The sequence below is a fragment of the Maniola jurtina genome, chromosome 16 (assembly GCF_905333055.1).
Source record: "Maniola jurtina chromosome 16, ilManJurt1.1, whole genome shotgun sequence".
Classification (NCBI taxonomy): Eukaryota; Metazoa; Arthropoda; class Insecta; order Lepidoptera; family Nymphalidae; genus Maniola; species Maniola jurtina.
Genome location: NC_060044.1, coordinates 2,152,792 through 2,179,538, shown reverse-complemented (window position 1 = coordinate 2,179,538; position 26,747 = coordinate 2,152,792). Strand labels below are relative to the sequence as shown.

At 38.2% G+C, this 26,747-nt stretch overlaps 1 protein-coding gene across 4 annotated transcripts in view; it reads right to left on the bottom strand.

Annotated features, from left to right (window-relative positions):
• Positions 1 to 329: 329 nt before the first annotated feature.
• The window catches only part of LOC123873353, a 30,536-nt gene continuing 4,118 nt past the window's right edge, over positions 330 to 26,747 (bottom strand). For 3 of the 4 annotated variants that reach the window (XR_006797665.1, XR_006797667.1, XR_006797666.1), the window contains 2 exons: positions 4,344 to 4,443; positions 3,748 to 3,765 (listed from right to left, as the gene is read on the bottom strand). Coding sequence is in view for 1 of the 4 variants with exons in the window: in XM_045918174.1 (XP_045774130.1) it covers positions 1,159 to 1,256; positions 1,667 to 1,796; positions 3,598 to 3,765; positions 4,344 to 4,443; positions 25,143 to 25,171 (525 nt within the window). In the remaining 3 variants the exon portion in view is untranslated. Of the gene's footprint in view, positions 457 to 1,142; positions 1,257 to 1,666; positions 1,797 to 3,597; positions 3,766 to 4,343; positions 4,444 to 25,142; positions 25,284 to 26,747 lie in introns of those variants that run through there. The other variant, XM_045918174.1, reaches the window with a different exon arrangement.

Below are 26,747 nucleotides of genomic sequence, written 5' to 3'. Positions count from 1 at the left end.
ACCGATTTTTATCCCACTTCTGATAAAAACGTATCAATCGAATATATTCTTTGAAAGGAACTTTTCACTAAGGTGACATTATTAATATCAGTATTGTATTGGATTCTTGGCACATAAGAGACACCAGTTGGTCTATAAAAATGATAAAAGTGAACATTTTTGAGTTTAATTTTTGATTGGTGTCAAAAACGCCAGGAAATGCATTTCGCGGGTAGTAATTAGTGTAAATAGAGAACCTTATTTAATATTACGGTAACTAATTTAACCTACGCTACGTTAAAATAACATTATTATATTAAAATCTGAACGTCTATTTACTATTGATGGTCTAAATCCAGTATAATCACAAGGAGCGTTTTTACATTATTTTTTAAAATGGTAGTGACGATGATAAAAAGCGAGTAGATAAACGTTCGTAAATCCCATATTTAGTTCTAATAACGTAAATATCTATAACTAGAGGATGCCCGCGACTTCGTCCGCGTGGATTTATGTTTTTAAAGATCCCGTGGGAACTGTTTGATTTTCCGGGATAAAAAGTTGCCCTTGTCAATTACAGGGACGTAAGCTACCTCGGTACCTCATGCAAATCGTTTAAGCGGATGGGTCTTTAGGAATCCCGTGGGAACTGTTTGATTTTCCAGGATAAAAAGTTGTCTATGTCAAGTATGTATGACAGGGACGTAAGCTACCTCGGTACCTCATGCAAATCGTTTAAGCGGATGGGTCTTTAGGAATCCCGTGGGAACTGTTTGATTTTCCGGGATAAAAAGTTGCCCTTGTCAATTACAGGGACGTAAGCTACCTCGGTACCTCATGCAAATCGTTTAAGCGGATGGGTCTTTAGGAATCCCGTGGGAACTGTTTGATTTTCCAGGATAAAAAGTTGTCTATGTCAAGTATGTATGACAGGGACGTAAGCTACCTCGGTACCAAATTTCTTGCAAATCGTTTAAGCGGATGGGTCTTTAGGAATCCCGTGGGAACTCTTTGATTTTCCGGGATAAAAAGTCCTATGTCCGTCCCCGGGATATAAGCTGACCCTGTACCAAATTTTGTCAGAATCGGTTAACCTGTTGGGCCGTGAAAAGGTAGCAGACAGACAGACAGACACACTTTCGCATTTATAATATTAGTATGGATTTAAATATTCTTAAACTATACGGTGCCCTGCTCGCGTGTGTACTTGACAGTTCCATCTCTCTCCATCTTCACTATCGAGCTCCAGATTAGGATCACCAGGTAGATTTGTACCACTGGAAATGAAGAAAATAAACACATAAAACTAAATGTTTTTTACACACGAACAACACAGTGCTGCAACATGTAGCTGATTCTTTGAAACTGAGTACATAATCTCTAAACTAAAATGATAGGTCTAAAATATATATCATTTAACTTTATAATTTATTATTTATAACATAAAGAACATACTCAGTTGGAAAACTCGGTCAGAAACAGAACTCGGTCGCAGGGTATAAGTCATTTATTAGCTGTTAATCTTAGAACTTTCTTAGTTGAAAAAGTATCAGGAACGGTTCGCTATCCGCCTCACTGGCAAGAAAAACAAGGCTATACATGAACCCGATGTTTGAGAACACCATCCCGATTTACAGATAGATCTTCATTAGAACTACTTGTTAGTCAAATCATTTCATGAACTTACTCAATTGGAAAAGTATCAGGAACAGTTCGCTAGCCGTCTCCTTGGTAAGGAACGCGAGACTGTATATGAACCCGATGATTGAGAACACAATCTCGAAATACAGGTAGATCTTCATTAGCAGCACATGTTTCTGGAATTAGACAAAATTGCATTTATAGAACGCATCAGTGGCTCAATTACGGTACAATGTGCTACAGTGTGACGATTGCAATCACCTCTGATTGGCCGACACTCTCTCGCTATTGGCTAGAATGCAAAATTCTATAAATTCTACCAATCCCAGCAATTGAGATTGTCACAATGATTGATGCAGCTCTTTTGCGTTTTTCAGCGAGAAACTACTTGTTTAATTTTAAGTAAATAAAGAAAACAAAAGTATAGGTAGGTACTCTTGGGTTAAAAAAAAGTTAGATAACTAACTGGATCGACAAACTGTATTCCGATTAGCATTTTAATGATGTCAGTTTTACTTTTATGAGAAAAAAGCATTCTTTCTTTTCTTAGTGATTTCCATTCATTATATTTCACGAGCAATGGACCGGCAAGGCCGTTTTGCCGAGCTAGTTTGCGTATAGGCTTTTCCTCTTCCAGGTAAACACGTTTTACCCAAATCATTCATTTCAATCGGTGTTGAACAACATTAATAAAATTGTTAGTCGCTCCTCGGAGTTTCTCTACGCAATTAGGTAAACCAGAAATCAGGAGATCCGTAGAAGAACTAGAGTAACCGACAGCTCAGCGGGTTGTGAAGCTGAAGCGGCAATGGGCAGAACACACAGTTCAAAAAGCCGATAGATGTTTGGGGTACCGAGGTGTAAGAGTGGCGACTTTGCACCGGCAAGCGAAGTTTATACGATCTTTTTTTTTTTTTATTATTCACTATAGGTAAGCGCTTGACCACAATCACACCTGATGGAAAGTGATGATGTGGTCTAAGATGAGACGCGTTTACCTAGAAGGTGCCTATTCACTCTTGTTTTAAAGATACCCGGATTGTAATTGGTAGGAAACACAGATCGCGGAAGAGTATTCCAAACCTTAGCCATGCGTTTGAGGAATGAAGACGCAAAACGTTTTGTGCGTGTAGATGGAATGTCGACGACATAAGGATGGAAACTCGCCCGACGTCTTGCCTTTCCTCACTAGGTGGGCAGACGAGTAACCGACAGAGCCCAGCGGGTTGCGAAGCTGAAATGGCATGGGCAGGGCACACACTCCGAAATGCTGTTTGGGTATTGAGGTGCTGGGATGGTGATCTCGCATCAAAAAGCGCAGCGTGGAAGATCCTACACCCGACATCAAATGAGTTTCAGGGAGCCACTGGATTCAGGCAGCACGGTCATATACGTGTAGAGGTCCCTACAAGAGACCAGAGATGTAAAACAGTGAAGGTCTATCGGTCGACGACGATAATGATGTTGTACAGAAGCAGGCGTACTTGGCGGAAGTCAATGATATACAAGGAACCAAAGGTTGAATTTGCTATAGTGTATAAATATAGTCAGACAAAATATGTATGGTGCAACATACGATATACACCGCCTGCCCTCCCACTGCAAAACGTGCAGGAAAAGCCAGGTACCAAGCGAGTAATACGCACCACCACCACGAAGCAGCACACAAATCCCCCATATCCCCATTCCTGAGGATGCTCCGGTGTTGGTGCGAAATGTGCGTCGAGTGTGTTTTAGGAGATTTGTGTGGTGCTGCGTGATGGTGCTGTGTATCGTACCACCAAGCAAGCAATAGGTATGGGTAGGTGACCCATACCTATTGCTTGCTTGGTGGATGACTTTTTTGTATGTTTAGCAGTGGGAGAGTAGGCGGTGCATATCGCAAGCTGCATTTGTACCAAACATGTGTCTGTTTAAAAATTAAATTTTGTTTCCTGGCAGATGAAGATGATGAAGTATTTGGGCTCATGCATTTACCTTGTGCAATGCCACTATGAAGACGATAGTCATCCCGACTTCTAGCACCAGGGCGGTGGTGTCTGCGATGAGTCGAGGGTATTCCGAGCCATCTTCGAGTTGTTTCCCCAAGTTCCTGATGTAGGAGATATACATCGACAGCATCGTCGTCACCACTACTGTTAGCACCTGGAATGGAAAGGAAATAAAGCATTAGGAACTAATAATAATCATATGTTCGTGATTAAAGTTATTTAGATGGTAGGTACTAGTAACTAGATGATGCCCGCAACTGCCCGATTTGGGTTTAAACGATCCCGTAGGAACTATTTGATTTTCCGAGATAAAAAGTAGTCTATGTCGATCTCCAGGACTCAAGCTATATCTCTGTACCAAGTAGATGATGCCCAGTAATAATTCCATGTGGATTTAAGTTTTTCAAAAATCCCATGGGAACTCTTTGATTTTCTGGGAGCAAAAGTAGCATGCAAGTCGAGATGCAAGCAATCTGCAAATTTCATCGAAATCGATTAAACGGACTGGCGAAAAGCTAACAGAGAGACAGAGAGATACCTTGGCCAGTATTTTTTAGTATGATGGTTTTTTAAGCATAATTATGGAACCCTACCTCATGCGTGTACTGAGTTCTGACACCCACAAGACCAGTTCACGGTATCTTGTACTAAGTATTATATTAGATAGTTACTTGCGACTTCCATGAGCTATTCCTAATTAGATGATGTGTAAGGAAGTATGTATTTACTTACTAAATTGACGTAAGCGAAGGCGATGAGGCCCTTCCTCAGCGGCACGCAGAAGCAGCATTTTGTTAGTATGGGGATCTCCACGTGACTGCATATTTTATCTCTGAAAATGAAAACAATTTCATTAGATTCTTTCAATTGGTCAATTCAAAAAGCGGTTTTAAGATAAAGGCCTCCTATTTCTGGAAATTGAATTTTTTTAATGGAAAAGGGGCGCTACCCACAGCACTGAAATTCGACCGCAGCAGAGAGAATAAGGCTGAGATCTATAGAGCGCACTTTGACTTTGTTCAGACTTAAGATACCGTTAAAAGGAGACAGCGTTATACCGCTGGCATAAATCTATCTCGTTTAGCTGAAATTTAAGTTAAAGTCCAAAGGTTATGCGTGTCGTAGAGGCGATGGCCGTTGGAGCCAGAAAGTCCTTGAGTGGAGACCGCGATTAAGCAAGCGTAGTGTGGGACGTCCTCCAGCACGATGGACCGACGATATAAAGCGGCTGGCGGGAAGTGTCTGGATGAGGAAGTTTGAGGACCGGGTGTGGTGGCGCTCTATAGGGCAGGCCTATGTCCAACAGTGGACATCCACAGGCTGATGATGTTGATGATGATGAAAGTACGCTCTATAGCTTTCAGCCTAAGCAGGTATTAACTAAACTCGGAAATGTAATTTATTCGAGATCAAAAATGTAAACTAAAATGATTTTTTAATACTTACTTTTTCACAAACTACATGGACAAGGTTATTATTTTGAATTGGTCATGCCACTGTTTACATTTTTGATCTCGTATTACATTTCCGAGTATTTAATACCTGTGTTTAAACTTTAAACACCCGGTTATCGCTAAAATAAAAACAATGCTGTCATAAGTGTAAAAGTCAGTTGTCACCAAAGATAGTGAAAATGAAAACATCGGGTTGCTAGGTACGCTAGTATATATAAGAGTTTAAAGTTTAATAAAAACCTATGTCTTAATCGGTTGCTTACCGGAACCAATACCAACGCTCTATACAAACACAGATAGGAAGGTACAAGCGCGCTGATTTAAGTATCTGTGACTACTACCGAAACACCGGCATGTCCGCACACGATTTGTGTACCTACCACGTGGTATCTACTAACAACTCTACATTAATAATTAATTATTGTAGAGTTGGTAGGTCTGAGCAGAGTCTAAGCGTAGCCAATCGAGCGGGACAAGGGCAACGCTAACGTAAAGAGGTGGGAGGGAGGGAATGGGGAGGAAGAGTGTCGCTTTTTTCTATACTATTATAAAGAGGAAACCTTTGTATTTTTGTATGTTTGTATTGAATAGGCTCAAAAACTACTGGACCGATTTCAAAATTTCTTTTACCATTACTTAGAGGAATTCTTCCGAATCCGTATAGGCTATATTTTATCCCGGAAAATAGAAAAAATAAATGTCCACCCGTGCGAAGCCGGGGCGGGTCGCTAGTCTTATATATTTTGATGGTAAAACTTAGACCTACTTGAACTTATCTGCGAATTTTGAGGAAAACTACGAGCTGCATTATTCACAAACATTCCAGACGCATGACAGCGTTCCCAGAATTAATATTATTCTTCATCCATAGATACAATTTTATGTACATACCTACTTATTCGTGTATTTAATGGAAGTCAACGATAAATAATGATCATATTAGTTGAGGTATTGTTCCTAAACGGTTGATAATGAGTCTGCATACATTAATAAAGATAAGAAACTCAAATAACTGCACTGTAAGAAACTCAACAGTAGACGACACTTGAATTTGTTATCTTGTTACAGAAATGATATTGCAGTCGTAATTGGTTTTTTCTTGTAATTGATTGTGACAATCATCGATGGTGACAATGCGATGGTTACGATTACCATTTAAAATTATTATCTATGGTCGAAATGGGCTGGCTTGGCTGTAGGAGGAACCAGATTGCGCTCATTTTTTTTGTACCAGAAAGTTTTAATAATAAAGAGAATAAGTGTAAATTAAAAATTTATAACACCCCCTACATGTGAAGGTTACAGTAACTAGAAAAGAGCTGATAACTTTCAAACGGCTGAACCGATTTTGGATTATAGCTAAGAACACTCTCGATCAAGCCACCTTTCAAACAAAAAAAACTAAACTAAATCGGTTCATTAGTTTAGGAGCTACGATGCCACAGACAGATACACAGATACACACGTCAAACTCATAACACCTCTCTTTTTGGGTCGGGGGTTAAAAAAGCTGAGCTTATGCTAATATAATAAGAAACCGCGCCTAGGTGCCACTCTGCTTCGTCCGTGGCCCGTGGGCGCTGCATCTAAGTTTTCATGTTTTCAATTTGACCGCGGACCACTAAGTATAATTAGCTAATCCGCGGAGTAAAGAAAATCTGTCAAAATTCTATGGTCAATGCAGTCAAGCCAGATGTCAAATGACAATATTTTCCCTTCTAGACCATTGATACCATTAACGCCGCGATTACACCTGTAAGTTTTACTAACGTAGGTAATTGACAACAACTTTATTAAGGTAAATGTGCATAAAAGAGTGCTCGCATTAGTAAATTTGTCGTAAGTTAGGTAATTATTACTCGTACGTAAGCTACTTGCGTGAGTAAAACTTACAGGCATATCCGCGGCCTTAGGTTATAAGCTAACCTAAGGCCTAAGCCTAACCTATTCATAAAACATTGCGAATTGTTGGATTATAGAAGATTTCACGATCAAACGATAGGCATTTTGTTAAATCGTGATTCTATTGAAGAGGATTTCGCCGTGAGCGTATTATGCAAGGCTACGTTTGCACGCTCAATGAAGCAAGCCCTCGATCACAGAAACAATATACAAGTGTAAATTAAAAATTTATAACACCCCCGACAAGTGAAGGTTACAAGAACCTAGAAAAGAGCTGATAACTTTTAAACGGCTGAACCAATTTTTTTGGATTATAGCTAAGAACACTCTCGATCAAGCCACCTTTCAAACAAAAAAAAACTAAATTAAAATCGGTTCATTAGTTTAGTAGCTACGATGCCACAGACAGATACACAGATACACAGATACACACGTCAAACTTATAACACCCCTCTTTTTGGGTCGGGGGTTAAAAATATGCACTATATTGAATCAAAATATATTTCTAGCTCGGACGTCACAATATGGAGGACACGATTTCTTAGTTTGGATGCGTTATAGTAACATATCTATTTTTTAGCTAATTCTGTGGTTACATAGTAAGCATTATTATTAATTATTTATTTCGCAATGCGCGACACACATTTTTTGCTTAAATGTACAAAATACTGGCAATTAATGCTGAAAATGATAAATTGTTTACTTAACATGGTTAAACCCGTTGCATGTTTTGTGTTTCTGAAGAATGATTGTGCAATTTTGGCCTACATGCACAAAACGTGCAAAACAGCCAGTTTTGTAGGGCATAAAAATGTCGTATGGTGATGAGGAATAGCTTACGCAAAAAAAAACATTGAAAATTACGTTTACAATCACAGAACATAACCTACTAATGTGGCCCAACCACGGTTGCAACGCGAATACATATAGGTAGGTAGGTACAAGTAGTTTCCCTAGTGCGCACCCCACAGCGGTCTCCATACAAACGTTGCTGTTCTCATTTGATATTATCTGGAGGATAAAATTGGAGCGCGCTACCAATAAACTCCTCTTAAAATCACACTAATATTATTATAAAGGCGAAAGTGTGCGTGTATGTGTCTATGTTTGTTACTTTTTCACGCAAAAACTACTGGATGGATTTGGCTGAAATTTAGAAAGGTAGATTATACCTACCATGGATTAACACATAGACTACTTTTTCAAAATCAAAGAGTTCCCACGGGATTTAAAAAAAGTTATATCCACGCAAACGAAGTCGCGCGCATCAGCTAGTGTGGTATAACTGCTTTGTTAATTTAAAAACTGTGGGATAGCGTTGTCGCATTGATAGTGCTTGTGATAAGTAACTAATTTTAAATTTGCCGCTTTTCGACGAAGTCCCTGGTGCAATGGGGCAGCAGGAATAAGGGAGGTTTTGGGGTTCGATTCCCGGCACATGCAATTTGTGATCTAAATATATTTTGGTCTGGTCTAGAAAGAGGCGTAATCCGCTTCCATCTTAGTTTGCATCATCACTTACCATCAGATGAGATCGCAATCAAGGGCTAACGTGTATCAGAATTTAAAAAATAGTATTTGGACGGCACAAAACATCCCCGCGTGTACATTGACCACGTTATCAACCGCCATGATGAATACAAAGAACAACGGGCAGAGGAAGGCCGTTTCCTACCGATAACGATATCAGAACCATTTGTTTGCAGGCGCGGAAAGTTCCTACTGTTTCATCGATCACACAGATCATTTCACACTGATCCCTAAAATCTAAACTATCAACTTACTAAATAATTTTTAAAGATGTACCTACATATCAAAAATGGTGGAACCGGCAGGATTCGAACCTGCGTCTTCAGGGAATCGCGCCGGAATCATGCGGATGACGTCATGGGCACCATGATCTAGTAATCCATACTAATATTATAAATGCGAAAGTGTGTCTGTCTGACTGTCTTTTCGTTCAACGTAATATTAATGAAATGTACAGATTTAGCTAATATCCCAGGGAAGGACATAGCCTACTTTTTATCCCGGAAAAATTAAAGAATTCCCACAGGATTTTAAAAACCTAAATCGTTTAAAAAAATCTATATCAATTTCATAGGTGCACTTTCTATTCCCTCACTCCCATAATTGATGGGACGGCAATCCGACACAACTAGAGAGATACGTATTCCTAAACATGGTGACAATTTACGAATAAACATTTACCTAACAAAAGTTGTTGTGTAAACGACTTCATCTCACAATTGCTCTGATGACAACAATTATCCAATAGTTACCATAATGGGTGGAAGCGTAACCGCAATACAAAACTAACATAACTGCGGAAGAAGGGACTATACACACTTGTCAGTTTTTGTTCGACAATATTCGGTTTAGATGTGCCAAAACAGTTGGGTAAAATTTTCGACATTATTAATAGTGTTTATCATTCCACCAGTATTTTTAGGGTTCCGTAACCTAAGGATGCCAACAGGATCGTCCGTCCGTCCGTCCGTCCATCCGTCTGACCGTGGGCTGTTTCTAGTAAACCGTAATAGATAGAGAGCTGAAATTTCCACACAATGTGTATTTCTATCCGTTTTAACAAGAAATAATAAAAATTTCAAAATGGCCGCCATGAAAATGAAAAAGTTAAAGAGTTATTTCTTTTACGGTACCATGGAACCCTTCGTGTGAGAGTCGGACTCGCACTTGGCTGATTCTTACATTAAAAGGAAATCACTTTTTACTGAGATACGGCCCATTGACAGACATACGGATGGATGGACAGACGGACAGAGAAGGCTTAGTAAAACTAAAGTTTTTCCATAAAAAGCAACAGAAAAAACTTTCTACTTAAATGTAAAGTCTACATCTAAAGAAAACAAAACTAGTTTACTAAGAGTATGCTTTTGCGGTCAACATAATACATAATTATATGAAATAGGAAAGCCTGAGAAAGCTTAACCGTCAATTAGAAACTTCAGTTCGTAAGCACATATACTAGGGAACGAGTTTTTGGCCTAATCATGGGAAATAGTTCGCACAGGATATATCTAATATGACATACCTACCTAGTATTAACTGATTAAGATTATTTTTAGAGTTCCATAATATGCCCGAATGAAAAAACGGAACCCTTCGGAATCTACTCAATATGAATTTCTGAAATACGTGACGTGCCTGACTTAATGATTTTTGAGTATGGAGGTCACTTTTGAGGGAATTTTTTTCTGTGGATGTTTCAAAGAAAATAAAGAGATAACTTACCTAGTTTTTACTTAAAATTTACAAGAAAACCTTTAGGAATTATATAATATAATATGATCTTAATATATCACGTTAAATCCATGTACTTATAACACCTATTTGCGTACCAACTTACATATTCATCATACTTACGGAACCACACAAATTCAGCTTGCACAGGTCCGGATTTTGAATAAATTGGTCCTACCTGTACCTGTGCCTATCTGACTCTACATTTTTGTAGTAGCTGTTGATGATGTTCCTCGTTTTTTTGTGAGTGAATGATAAAATAATGATAAATGTGAATAATCCCTAATCTTGCAGCTTAATAATTCAAAACATAATGATATATAAAGTGTTAAGTTTTCCGCAAAGGAAGTTGTTATTTTAGAAAACAAGAATTAAGTAGGTACCTAGACTTAATATAAATAATTCGCATATTATTTATATGACAAAACTATTAGGTACATTTTGTACATTATACGAGAGCCAACCAAGTTTAAAAACGTGCCATTTGAGTTACGAAAAGTCTTTAGGGTTCTGTACCCGTAGGTTGCTAAGCCAACGGGACCCTATTACTAAGACTTCGTTGTCCGTCCGTCCGTCCTTCTGTCTGTCAGCGGATTGACTGTATCTCGTGAACTGTATCTCAGAATGTGTATTTCTATTGCCGCTAAAACAACGAGTAAGAATTTCAAAATGACTGCCATGAAACTTAAAGAAAAAAGTGTTATTTCTTGAATAATGGCACGGAACCCTTCGTTTGCTAGTCCGGCTCGCACTTGACCGATTTTTTAGTCCAGTCCAATTGCATGACAGGCGGTTAAAGTTACCTACATGGAATAAAGAAAAAGTTTTTGTTCTAAATATTCTATTGACAATAATTCATTGGCAATAGAAATAAAGTAAATTCCCAAGCTCCAAGATATTTGTTTAGGTACAGTCAAAGGCCGTAAGTCGTTTAGCATTGCTACTTGAATTCTGAGGCCGACCGTACCAGGGTAGCTTCTGAGGCTTCGCTGTGCAAGAGAGGACGTCAAATTTTAGAATGATATAAATCAGATAAGTACCCGTCTGTGTGCATAATCCAACATTGCAGTAATCCCCGGCAGCGGCGGTAGGTATAATACCGTTATATAACACAACCTACATAAGCCTTGTTGGAAATTACATCAATTTATCTCGACTCGCGTAAGAAAATATAGGAAATTAATTTCCGTTAGAAGTATGTAGTAGTAGTTGCAGTAGTAAGTACATAAGTAAAACTTTATTGCAACAAAACACAGAAATATACGAGAGGCTATGTAAAGCCATAAAAACAAGAAGAGAAATAATTGTGCTAGGATGCAAGCCTTTGCTGACTTTTTTGCTTTGAAGACTTTAGTGCTAAGACTGCCTAGTCTTAGCACTAGTCTTAGGGTCTTGAACATTATGCTAAGGTTTTCTTGGAATTATACTCCGATAGTCTCCCAGGTGCTCAGCAGTGAGCCAGCGATGGGTTGATAATATATTATTTATCATAGATGAGAGATAATATATTATAGCTATTGAAGTATTTGGGAATGCCTTTCCGTCTGCCGTTTTCCCGCCAACTACAATATTGGGACCTTCAAAAGAAGAGTGAATACTTTATAGGCATCTTCTGTGCAGGCGCGCTCCAACTTAGGCTGAATAATCACCTGCTATTTGGTGTGATTGCAGTCAAGTTCATGCCTATGCCTATATTGTTAAAAAAAGTGTCTATAGATTCTGTAGGCAGGCATAATATTATGTGCAATCGTACATTAGTAACATACTTAGTTTCATATCATTCCATTTAGTAATTACTTATCTCTACATGTAATTTCGTAGTTACCACGGGAGTAGCTAACACAATTACAGACGGACATAATGTGATGTTTTGTAAGTAAATTATATGTTATTCATATACACTGCAGCTTGGTTGATGCAATTTTTTCCATTCTCACGACATAATATTATACCTAATCGTATGTGATTCTATTCAACTATGCCTTTTTACCAACTTTTTGTTTTTTATACAATCGACAAAAACTATTTTTCGTGATGATTGGCATTTGATTCCTGTAAAAAAAAGCGAAAACCGTGAATCTGTGGTTACAAAAAAAAAAACTGCACTTTACCGGTTTTTGGTAAGTAGGTACATCTACACATCGGTCCTAACCTAACCACAGCTTGCCGGGATGTCACGGACATTATAGGTATAACACCATGTATAGTACGCGACAGGTTGAGATGGCAATCGGAGTATAAAGCGGTGGGACGCCCTGCACTTCCGCAAATTACCCGCGCTTACACGCAGCGAGTTAGCGAGCGCCCGTGCAGGTGTGCGGGGCGTACCCACCCCAATTGCCATCTCAACCTGTCGCGTACTTATAGCTAGATGCATCTATCAGCTACAGCTCCTCACATTTTTGCTAAAAATCAGCTGCATTGCGGGCCCTATTAATTATACCTATCTAAATTCTGAAGTATGTATGTTATAAGTATTAGCTATGTGCGTACCTAGGTACCAAATCTTATGCTAAATCGCAAGCTAATTTAGAAACATAACGACTATGTAATTAATTATAGTCTGACCATCACATATCCGTAGAAGGAAGAACCTCCAAGAACACGTTATAAGCAATGACCTAGGCAAGTCGAGCAAAATACCTAATTATATTATTAATATAACATTTTATTGACCCCTAAGGTGCAGTGGTGAACGCGGTGACCGTATGGATCCGGGTAGGTCCCGTATTTGATCGTCGGTTGTCAATTTGGAAAAGAGTTGACTATATTATTTCCTTTTTTTCCTCTCTCGTCTGGCTTTACAAAGATTAGCCAATGTCAAGTTTGTAGTTATTTGTAACAAGTTAGTTAAACTATACAAGTATGGACCCCGTCTGTGCCGGCGCTCGCCGACATACGCACGGCACCCCCTTAGAGCGCTTTCCAATCAGTTTTAACAAAAAAAAAACACTCTCAAGAAGCAGAGCACGCCCGCCAGCTAACACCAACACAGACGAAGTCCTATATTATTTCATACTTGACACATTTTTTTTTGTTTTTGTACCTACCCGTGATATACTTATTTAGTTTTACCCCCGACCTAAAAGAGGGGTGTTATAAGTTTGACGTGTGTATCTGTGTACCTGTCTGTGGCATCGTAGCTCTTAAACTAATGAACCGATTTTACTTTAGTTTTTTTTTTTGTTTGAAAGGTGGCTTGATCGAGAGTGTTCTTAGCTATAATCCAAGAAAATCGGTTCAGCCGTTTGAAAGTAATCAGCTTTTTTCTAGTTACTAACCTTCACTTGTCGGGGGTGTTATAAATTTTTAATTTACACTTGTTCTGAAATAAATGAAACGTATCCGAAGTCCGATCCCACTGCATAATAATTTACTTTAAATAATCAGGGGGCACGGCAGTGCCCCCGCCAAGACGAGCCAAACGGCGGCCGGGGCGCTACGTACCTTTTTCTCGAAGTGTTTCGCCGTATTTTCGACCCGTCATAACTTCGGTCTGGATGACGCTAGAAAGCTGAAATTTTCAGTATAAGGTGTCCTCAGCAAATTTACTAAATATACTAAATATCAAATATCTAGCTTTTATGGTTACAGATTTATTGATACCTAAAATACGCCGATTTCGTCCCTCACTGATGATCATCAAAACCTCTACTCAAAACCTCTAAGGTACTTCCCGAAGTCCTAGAAGACTGAAATTTGGTATGTAGACTAGAAATTGACTACAAACTACAGGAAAATTAAGAAATTGGAAATGCCCCCCCTCTACGCCTCTTACGGGTGAAGCAAATCTGTAAAATCTGTCGCTAGAAAGCTGATATTTTCAGGATAAGATGTCCTGGGCAGATTTATTAAACGCATTGAGTATCAATTGTCTAGCTTTTATAGTTTCAGATTTATTGACAGTCAAAGCTTCTAGTCTGTAATTCTAGGGTACTTCCCGAAGTCCTAGAAGACTGAAATTTGGTGTGTACACTAGAAATTGCATACAAACTACAGGAAAATTAAGAAATTTAAAAATTTCCCCCTCCACTCCCACGTATGGGGGAAGCAAATTATTTGTAAAGTCTATCGCTAGAATGCTGATATTTTCAGGATAATATGTCCTTGACAGACTTATCAAACGTGCCAAGTATCAATTGTCTACCTGTTATGGTTTCAGATTTATTGCCATTCAAAACCCCTCTAGTCAAAAGTTCTAAAATACTTCCCTAAGTCCTAGAAGACTGAAATTTGGTATGTAGGCTAGGGATTTCATTAAAACAACAGGAAAATAAACTTTTCCCAGTCTGTACATTTAAAAAATGTGTTTCCTGAAGTCCTAAAAGACTGAAATTTGATATATCTGCTTTAAAATTGAGTTGCAAGATTCCACCCAAACAAACATAGTTACATACATTGCAAGAATAAAAGCTTTTAAAAAAAGAGGTAACGATAGAGAGCGGGCCATGAAAATGATGTAGGTACCTACAAAAAATAGATCCAAAAAAAAAATCTAGGGCACCTGCCAAAAAGAAATGAAATCCCACCAAAAACATTTCATGTAAAATGTTGCCAAGACTCACAAGTTCATAATGCTTTCACTGTTAAAAAGTGATGAGATCTCTAGTAGAGCCAAGCCCCTAGCTGAGCTTAGAATTGCGCTGCCCATGGGACCTATCCCAAGTCCAAAGTATATAGCTCTTAAATGCTCTTGAGTATATCACATTTATAACAATAAAGAACAAATAACTCTACTTACAAGCTCTGATTTTACAAACCCTAAATCTTGATTAAAAAAGTACGGCTTGGCCGTTTAATGTTCGTGGTACTTTTATCTGACGAGCCAAACGGCGGCCGGGGCGCTACGTACCTTTTTCTCGAAGTGTTTCGCCGTATTTTCGACCCGTCATAACTTCGGTCTGGATGACGCTAGAAAGCTGAAATTTTCAGTATAAGGTGTCCTCAGCAAATTTACTAAATATACTAAATATCAAATATCTAGCTTTTATGGTTACAGATTTATTGATACCTAAAATACGCCGATTTCGTCCCTCACTGATGATCATCAAAACCTCTACTCAAAACCTCTAAGGTACTTCCCGAAGTCCTAGAAGACTGAAATTTGGTATGTAGACTAGAAATTGACTACAAACTACAGGAAAATTAAGAAATTGGAAATGCCCCCCCTCTACGCCTCTTACGGGTGAAGCAAATCTGTAAAATCTGTCGCTAGAAAGCTGATATTTTCAGGATAAGATGTCCTGGGCAGATTTATTAAACGCATTGAGTATCAATTGTCTAGCTTTTATAGTTTCAGATTTATTGACAGTCAAAGCTTCTAGTCTGTAATTCTAGGGTACTTCCCGAAGTCCTAGAAGACTGAAATTTGGTGTGTACACTAGAAATTGCATACAAACTACAGGAAAATTAAGAAATTTAAAAATTTCCCCCTCCACTCCCACGTATGGGGGAAGCAAATTATTTGTAAAGTCTATCGCTAGAATGCTGATATTTTCAGGATAATATGTCCTTGACAGACTTATCAAACGTGCCAAGTATCAATTGTCTACCTGTTATGGTTTCAGATTTATTGCCATTCAAAACCCCTCTAGTCAAAAGTTCTAAAATACTTCCCTAAGTCCTAGAAGACTGAAATTTGGTATGTAGGCTAGGGATTTCATTAAAACAACAGGAAAATAAACTTTTCCCAGTCTGTACATTTAAAAAATGTGTTTCCTGAAGTCCTAAAAGACTGAAATTTGATATATCTGCTTTAAAATTGAGTTGCAAGATTCCACCCAAACAAACATAGTTACATACATTGCAAGAATAAAAGCTTTTAAAAAAAGAGGTAACGATAGAGAGCGGGCCATGAAAATGATGTAGGTACCTACAAAAAATAGATCCAAAAAAAAAATCTAGGGCACCTGCCAAAAAGAAATGAAATCCCACCAAAAACATTTCATGTAAAATGTTGCCAAGACTCACAAGTTCATAATGCTTTCACTGTTAAAAAGTGATGAGATCTCTAGTAGAGCCAAGCCCCTAGCTGAGCTTAGAATTGCGCTGCCCATGGGACCTATCCCAAGTCCAAAGTATATAGCTCTTAAATGCTCTTGAGTATATCACATTTATAACAATAAAGAACAAATAACTCTACTTACAAGCTCTGATTTTACAAACCCTAAATCTTGATTAAAAAAGTACGGCTTGGCCGTTTAATGTTCGTGAAAGCATTACATGGCATAACATATTATATTAAGGTCATAAGGAATAGTTTGTTCGACAATTACTAATTTTTATTATACTTCATGATTGTCGCACAAGCTATTCCGGGCTTAAATGTCATATCAGATAAAAGTACCACGAACATTAAACGGCCAAGCCGTCCTTTTTTAACCAAGATTTAGGGTTTGTAAAATCAGAGCTTGTAAGTAGAGTTATTTGTTCTTTATTGTTATAAATGTGATATACTCAAGAGCATTTAAGAGCTATATACTTTGGACTTGGGATAGGTCCCATGGGCAGCGCAATTCTAAGCTCAGCTAGGGGCTTGGCTCTACTAGAGATCTCATCACTTTTTAACAGTGAAAGCATTATGAACTTGTGAGTCTTGGCAACATTTTACATGAAATGTTTTTGGTGGGATATCTTTATCTATTTGCCTAAGAACAATATTTAAGTGTGAAAACAATGTACAAACAGTAGGTAAACAGTACTTAGAAGGACAGACTAAAATATGTAAACATATTTAAATGTAAACAAAACTTGTTTATATTTTATTTATCTACAAATTATATGCAAATTACAAGAACTCACTAATTAAACTTATGTAGTAAGTAACTAATGACCTAATTAATTATAATTAGGTATGAGTATTTATAAATTACAAAATAATCTACACATCCATATACGATTAACTACACATAAATGCGATGGTGTACATAATATTATGTCTGTCTGTCAAGTGCTATGACCTATCCGTTTAACGATTCTGACAAAGGTGCAGATATTATACAGGTAGAAGGACGTAAGGTACTTTTTATTCCAGAAAATCAGAAAGTTTCTAAAGACCTAAGCATTCCGTGATGGACATAGACTTTTATCCCGGAAAATCAAAGAGTTATTTGTCTGCAGTATTATATAATTTTCATTTCTTATAATTAGTTGTTATATTTTTTTTAATAACAAATAGCGAGCAAACGAGCAGGTAGGTCACCTGATGTTAAGTGATTATCGCTGCACATGAACAATTGCAGCACCAGAGGTACCGTCGATGCGTTGCCGGCCTTTCAGGAATTTGTTGGTCCGCCCCTTGAATAACCCCATGTTGTAATCTAGTGGGAACACCATAGATGGGAGAAGGGAGTTAATTCCACAGATTGTGCTTGGAAAAAAGGATCTGGCGTAACGGGCGGTCGATGTGCACCAGGCACCCTGGTGGTGAGGGTGAAATTATGTACTTGCGGTGGCGTGCGGTGCGGTTGTAGAAATAGGAGGGTGGAATGAGGTGGTAATCATATTATTTTCTAATTCTATTCTTTCAGCTAAGTACATTGAAATGTAAATGTTTTCAAACGTAATTCATAATGATTGTGCAATAGGTTTTACACAGTGTGTCAAGCATTCAGCGTTTCAGCTTGCGTTAGGCACTAACTAGGCACGTTATAATGAATGTTACGTTACCTACAGTAGAATTTAATTTTATGACTCATTTGTTACTTTGATGTTGTATGTGAGTAAATGGAAGGTTTTAACTATAAAAATGTCTAATATTACAGGACTGTCCAAAAAAGAAGTAGGTATAATATTTTTAGGGTTCATGTAATATGTGAGTTTCACCATTTCACCATAAACTCTAAATGCCTGAACAGATTTAGATGTATGCGTAGAATCCCAGACAAACAGACAGACGAGCGGAAGGGCGGACAGACGGACGGATGGACGCATGGACAGCGGAGGCCCGTAGGCCGAAGGTTGGTTAGTGCCGTTTGGCACTCTTCGGGTATGAAACACTAAATATTGACATAATCAATCGCTTGCGCTTGTAGTTTGAACCAATTGCAATGTTTAGGCCAATGACTTAAGATTGTCCCAGTTAATGAATAGGGCAGAAAATGACGGTCATGAGAAAGTGGGCTCGGGGCTACCTACTACCGTGCTACTACCTAGGTGTCGTATCGTTGAATTTAAGACTGCTCAATGATTTTGATCGTTATTTTATTGGAGATAGAGTTAGTTTTAGTTTGACAGTAATAAGTTTTTGTGGATCTCGTTTGTATTCTTTTATAACGTGATGTGTGAATATTAAGTAAATACATATAACTTTAATTACAAAAATAAGTAATTTTTCTTTGTTGTTATTAGAGTAAAGAATATGATTAACATTTGATACCTACCATACCTACTCTGTGACGTCTAATAGGTATTAGGTACTAGGTATGCCGTCATGCTTGATGTCTGCCTCTAGTTACTAAAGTCTAGTCTAGCATTGCAACTAATATCTCATATTATAAGCAATAAAATACTGATTTAGTTTTTAGTTTTAGTTTATCATGTCTCGGATCCATAATCACTGGCAGTAGATACCGTTCGAAGCACAGGTTCGAAGACTTTGGTCTTCAAACACTGAAGAATCAACAAAACATTCAAGTATTTAGGAAGGTATCTTACATAGGTACAATACCTATTCACTTTGGATTCGCAGACCAGACCAGAAATTTAGAATCTCCCATGATATCACGAAACGAGGATCATTATACGTATTTGGTACATCTTACATCGGCCCTAACATCAGTTTGCCGGAATGTTATGTCTAGTAAGTAAAATGTTAAAGGTCACTTATTTCCTACTAGATGATGCCCACGACTTTGTCCGCGTGGATGTAAGTTTTTTTAATCCCGTGGGAACTATTTGCTATCCGGGATAAAAAGACGCCTATGTCAATTTCCGGGACGCAAGCTACCTCTGCACCCATATAAATCTATTAAACAGATGGACCTTTTACAATCCTGTGTGATTTTTTAATTTTCCGGGACAAAAAGTAGCCCATGTCCGCGTCCCCGGGAGGTAAGCTAACTCCTGTACCTTTCATGAATAATCTGTGAAACTGTTGGGCCATGAAAAGCTAGCAGACAAACAGACATTCAAACAGACACACTAATATTAGTATGAATGAATAGGTATTTACATAAACACAAAACCGAATCGCATATAAACAAATATCCAAACGCAATTTACAAGACATCAATTCATAAATAAACACACATTGAAAGACAATTTATAAGGCATTACTATCTGAATTATTACATCAACTGATCTTCTAGACACATCTCCCGACTATTTATAGAATGTAGTTGTAAATAGGTAATACATGAAGGTAAAACCGTGTTCTACAGTGTATCTAGGTATATAGAAAATCAATAACGCATGAAAATTGTGGTATTGATTGCAGTTTCCTATTTAAATTTCAATTAATATTGTGAAATTTTCCTTCTTTGGAAACCTAACTACCTAATACCAAAATAGAACGTAATTTATAACCGAAATTGTTTTTTCTCGAAACTCTTTTATTTTCTTTGCTTTCCAAAGGAATAGTTACTTAAATAGACTGATTGCTTTTGTGTATTGAATCGCTACTGATATCTTTTATACTTAAATAGTGATCAATCTATCTGTAATCTGTTGATAGGTTACATAGGAATCTTTGAAGTCAAAGTCAAAAAAGACTATAAAATAATTTTTGACAAAATGTAAATAATAAGAACATTGAGCTAAGAAATGTATTGATAGATTACAAAATGAGATTAATCAATTTCAATTTGTTCAAAACTAATAGCAAATAATAGAAGTGTAAATTAAATAACACCCCCGACAAGTGAAGGTTACAGTAACTAGAAAAGAGCTGATCACTTTCAAACGGCTGAACCCATTTTCTTGAATTATAGCTAAGAACACTTTCGATCAAGCCACCTTGCAAACAAAAAAAAAAAAACTAAATTAAAATCGGTTCATTAGTTTAGACGCTACGCTGCGACAGACAGATACACAGATACACAGATGCACACTTCAAACTTATAACACCCCTCTTTTTGGGTCGGGACTCGGGGATTAAAAATATAATAAACTCAAAGAGCTAGTGAAAAAAGCCTAGTGTTGTATGTTTAGTGTTTTATAGGTACATAATGATTTGCATAGTTTTGCATAATACTTGTATAACTTTAATTTAGCGTAACGTTTGCATTTCAACGTCAAGTTCAAACTCTTCTGGCTCTAAGGCCTTCAAAGTTAAATGGTTTAGGGAAACACTATTTATTCGAAATGTAGAGAATAGGATTTTTTTCCATATAAAAGTTTACCTACATTACGTAGATTGTAAGTACCTACATTTCTAACCGTACTTTTAATTGCCTTAATTAGGTAGTACTGATTGATTGTTGAGAACAGGATTTTCTATGTAAATGTATATGTTACGGGCAACGTGATTAACTGGGAATTATTAATAAGGACCGGCCATTATTAATAATGCCCAAGAGCGATGGGCAAAGTGATTAATTTATCACTTTGACCGGCCCTTATTAATAATGCCCGACGGCCCGTGGTCCATGTAATAAATCAGTGTTTGAGATAGCTTGAATTTATCACTTGGACCGGGCAGTATGAATAATTCCCTACTTGTAGCCGGGCAATTTGATAAATTGGACCGCGGCCGTTGGCAGGTGCGCGTACGTGCGGGGGGAGGGCCTTAGGTTTGGTTAGGTTAGGTTAGGTTAGCTCCTCTTCCATTGGCAGAGGAGGCTCGAGTCACCCACTGCTGGTCATAAGATTATCGAAGCTATCCATCCCATCCTCGAGGATTGGACGAGGAGGAAGCATGGAGCACTCACGTTCCACCTTGTACAGGTTCTTACGGGGCACGGGTGCTTTGGAAGATACCTGTGCAGGGTGGCGCGAAGAGAGCCCACAGAGGAATGCCACCAGTGCGGTAGTGTCTCAGACACGGCACAACATACGCTGGTTGAGTGCCCGGTGTGGACGGAGCCTCGCCAGTCACTGATGGATATTATGGGGCAGGACCTCTCATTGCCCGCCGTGACTGACTGACCATGGTATACAGTGAGAGGGCCTGGCAAGCGATGGTCTTCAGCGAGGAAGTAATGACGCAGAAGGAGGCAGCGGAGCGGCTGAGAGAGGAAGCCGAAAGCTCTCATCCCATGCGCCGCAAGAGAATCGGGCGCAGGCGAGCTGCACACGACCGTCGCTTACCCCCTTGAGTAGGGCCTCCAGGTAATAGACACGGGGAGTCTGTTACCCGCGGGAGAGTAGGTCCTCGAGTTACAAGGCAAGCCCTTGTATCCGGCGAGCCTTAAACGGTATTGGGGCCCCTTTTAGTCCCAGAGCTGGGCCTGCCTTGGCGGGCGCCGTTAGCTGGGTCGCAGTTGAATACGTTCGTGTCCCCGTGCCCAGCAACAACGATTGAGACGGTAAGCCGTCGGTAAGAGTCTGACATAACCACCTCGCCTCCCCGAGCACGGTGGTATCCATGAGGATTTTCCCACGTATAAAAAAAGCTTAGGTTAGGTTAGGTTCTTTCATTTAATAAACAATAACTATACAGTTCACCTATTTTATTACTTGGCCCAAGATAGGGTGGGCATTATTCATAATGGCAGGGAAAAGTGATTAATCATGCTGTTTTAATCACATTGCCCAATTGAGTTGGGCATTATTAATACAGACCGGCCATTATTAATAGTGCCCGGACTTATCAAATTGCCCGTAACATATACATAGCGTGTATACTTGCATTACCACCATACCTTTCATACCACTATATCAAACTTATTAACATTGAATATTATATACCATAACTTTTATCCATACTAATATTATAAATGCGAAAGTGTGTCTGTCTGTCTGTCTGCTACCTTTTCACGGCCCAACAGTGTAACCGATTCTGATGAAATTTGGTACAGGGTTAGCTTATATCCTTATAAATATACTGCTTATCCCGGAAAATCAAACAGTTCCCACAGGATCTATAAAAATCTAAATCCACGCGGACGAAGACGCGGGCATCCTCTAGTTTCCTATATCTAACTGAGTTTCCGTGGGGTAGGACCTTAAATAAAGTTTTTATATTTTTTCAAAAATTGCTATAGAAATGGTAAAAATTAATGCCAGCTATCTTTTTACGAAAATGATACCGAACTTGTCATAAGGAAACATAGGCAGATTTTTTTTAATTTATAGGTTAGCGCTTGACTGCGGTCAGACCTGCTGGCAAGCAATGATGCAGCCTTAGATAGATCATGCTAGGCTAGACTTTTTAAAATTAAAAATTTAAAAAACTCCCGACGGAAAAACCTTTAAAAAGTAAAAAATAAAAAGCAAGTACGTATTGGCTGAACAGATTTTCTTGGATAATAGCTAAGCACACTCTCGATCAAGCCACCTTTCAAGCAAAAAAAATACTAAATCAAAATCGGGTCATTCTTTTAGGAGCTACGTTGCCACAGACAGATACACAGATACACACGTCAATCTTTATAACACCCCTATTTTTGGGTCGGGGGTTAAAAAAGGAGGTGGACGGCGGCCATCTTTGCACCCTTCCATCCCCTCGCTACCACTTTTTTAGGGTTCCGTGCCGAAGGGGTAAAAACGGAGCCATATTAATTAGATATGGATTGATCATAATATCTAGATATCTAGAATCTAGATATCTAGAGTTTTAATGACATGTATGGCTAAACCTGTTATAATACTTGAATGTTAGTGGTTTAGGTATTATGAGTTTAGTTCCGCACGCTACCGTATAATGAACTACAATTCGTGTAATGGGCATAATGAGATCGCAAATCATCTCCGCAATGGACATTTTACTACGTCATACCCATAATATACCAGCAGACTAGAAATTAGAGTAATGCCAATGTAGTTAATCTTTTTATAGCGTGATCCCAGCCTTGAAAAATCGTTTGTAAATCTGCTAAGTATAATAAATGGGTACACCACAGTTAAAATTTTTATTTCTATTTAAAAATCTGGGTTGTCGGAATTTCTGGAATTCGATACATTTAAATTCAGTTAAAAAAAAATTAATCGCATACCCTAAAATAGCCATAAAAATTGGCAACAAATTGACTTAAAATTACAGAAAAAAGAAAATAAAATGAACTACCTTGCAATTTTTTTCAGAAAACAGCAGTGACCCTTTAAAAACAAGTTAGTTTTGGTTTTCCCAAATAAAAGGTATAATTTGTTTTTTGTAACGGTACATAAATGTAACTACAAAACGATTTATTTCATATTTCTTTTCAAGCTACGGAATCCCTGGTGGTCGAGTCTGACTCGCACTTGCTGGGTTTTCTCTATTTAGATACATGTTATAGTTTTTACATTACATGAATACAATACAAATATAGGTAATTTAATGGTAATAATTGGCAATTAAAACGCAATCGTATAGTATTATAGGAATTAAGTATACCTATCTAGTATCTATGTCTTATCTAATAGGTACCTAATACTTTTTTTTTCACCTACCTACCTACTCAAAAGTTTTAATTTTGCATTCAAAAATATGTAAGGCGAAGAAAAATAAAAAACCGCTATAAAGAGTTTAAATAGATGTACCCTATAGAGTAATGACTAAATTTTTATCAGTAACAAAATGTTTTTATAACATAATGTCCTTGAAAACATCATAATATTACATCATGATAATAAACGACAACAAAATCAAATTAACAAAAAAAAGTCAACCACAGGCCCCACAGGCGAGGTAGATACGTCATACGAGTTAACCATATTCAAAGTAATCCTTAGCCAAAAACCGGCCAATCGTAAGTCGGAATCACATACCGAGGGTTCCGTACCATGAAAGGTTAGCTGCAATTATTTTCAAAATCTTCGTCAATTTGTCACTTTTATCAGTGTTTGACAGTTAACGTCAACTTGGAAAATTACACTCAAAGGCTCTAGTGTTGGGTAACTCAAGTGTCATGTTTTCTTAGCTTCAAAGCTTATTTTCAGAGGTTTAGTGTAACTTTTCAAGTTAACGTTAACTGTACTTTCATCAATCTGTTATTTACTTACTAGTTATAAATGGAAAACTTAGGAGAAAATGACGAGATTCGACAACTCCGTAGTATTATTTTGACATTCACACGCAGTTAACGTTAACTTGAAAAGTTATACCCAAAGACTTTAGTGTAACTTTTCAATTAAACATGAATTGAGTATAAATCTGTCATTTAGTGTAGACGGAATACCATCGCGATATAGCATCACTATACAATTATATCAGATATACGCTCAGTTAACGTTAACTAAGAAAGTTACACTCAAAGGCACTAGTGTAACTTTCAATTTAATATTAACTGAGGTGGATTTAGCATCACAATACAATTTCGGCATAAGTATCCTCAGTTAACGTTAACTTGTAAAGTTACAAGCAAAGGCTCTACTGTAACTTTTCAATTTAACATTAACTGAGGTGAATAGCATCACAATACAATTTTGGCAGACATACGCTCAGTTAACGTTAACTTGTAAAGTTACAACCAAAGGCTCTACTGTAACTTTTCAATTTAACATTAACTGAGGTGAATAGCATCACTATACAATTTTGGCAGATTTACGCTCAGTTAACGTTAACTCAGAAAGTAACTTTTCAAGTTAATGCTAACTGGGTAATCTATAAATCTTGGAAAAATGGAGCGACATAATTTTACATTTCCATACAATTTTGGCGGATTACCATAACTCGGATGTCACCTTTCTTAAAATCAAAACTTACGCAGGCACAGTTCATATTTTTTAAACCAAAAACAATCTAAATCACAGAGAAACCTATTAGAAAAAAAAAAATAGCACTATGGGCCGTATTAGAGGCACGATAAAAGGTAAACTTTCGCTGACTTACTTCAAACTAGTTTGGACGGTGGCCGACATTGTGGACGAGCGCGCCGCGACGCGAATATACGCTCACTGTTGTTTGAACGCTATATCTGAGAGTTGCTAATGATATAGAGTTGTTATTACCGTCACAAGTTAGCCCTTGACTGCGATCTCTCCTGGTGGTAAATGATGATGCAGTCTCAGGCTAAGATCTATAGAGCGGGCTTTGACTTTACTCAGACTTGGCTTCAGTTAAAACGAGACGTTTTCATGCCAGTAATATAGCGTTGTCTCGTTTTAACAGCGTCTTAAGTATAAGCAAAGTCAAAGTGCTCTCTATAGACCAAAACCTAAGATTGAAGCGAACTAACTTGGAATGGGTATGGCAGTTTTATTAAACCCATACCGCACATCGGTTTCACGGCTTCGCGGCCAGGTTTTGCCACATTTTGAGGACTTTCTGCGTTCGTTAAAGCTATCTCGTATCAAGCCCAATAAGAAAATGCACTATGATCCTACTGAGTACTGAAACCCGTGTTTCGTCATTACCCGGGATAAAAAGTGGAAAAGTGGCAGGGCTTTAACTATAACCATGGAAATAATCACGTCAATTTGTCGTTCGTGCTCGTGCTGAGCAAGTGATTTTAACTACTCCTATGTCATAGAACGTCACGTAACTAGGGGGTGGGATATTTAGAGCTCGTTCACACAGGCTGCGTAAGCGTGGCGTGAACGTTCAAGTAGACGTAGGTAATGTGTCTACGGATTCACGCGCGTCACTACATACGTGTCACGTGTACGTGCATACGCAATTGTTGTGAATCGGCCTTGCGTGACACACTTACACATCTCTCAAACTCGTGTATCATCTCTATATCTGTAGAGGCACTAGCGAGTAATCATTTTTGAGGCTACGCGTGCCACGACGTAGCGTAATTCGTCAGTTGCCTCTAGCCCGTTGTATCATGTTGACGTTTACAAATTGTAACTTAAAATTGTGAATTATAATATATATTTTTTTAGTGTTCATTTCTTTTGTTTTTCTTTCTACCCTGGTAGAGAACACGGCGCTATATATACATCAAATATCTGTACAAATATACCTGTACAATATCAATCCCCTCGCAGAAATATCGAAGGTGGTACGTCTTGATACGAGAAGACGCGATTTGCAACAACCGTGAGAAGATCGCCGTGTTTACCGCTCAGCGCTTTGTTTCCACTTCTGCGGTAACTGTGCGCCTTTACAGATATATCATAGCCATTAATGTCAAGCTGTCTTAGGTTGAAATCTATAGAGCACACTTCAACTTAGCTTTTTTTTTTCTCTCGTCTGGTTTTACACTGATTAGCCAATGTCAAGTTTGTGGTTATTCACAAGTTATGGAAACTATATGTATAAGTATGGACTCCGTCTGTGCCGGCGCCCGCCGACATACACGCGGCGCCATTTAGAGCGCTTCCCAGCCAGTTCCACCACCAATAAACACCAGCAGAACACAATAACCGGCCACTTCTCACAAAAAACACTCCAAAAAGCACCGCACGCGCGCCAGCAAACGCCACCACAGACGAAGTCCCGACTTAGCTTAGACTTAAGCTTCAGTTAAAACGGGACAGATTTATGCAA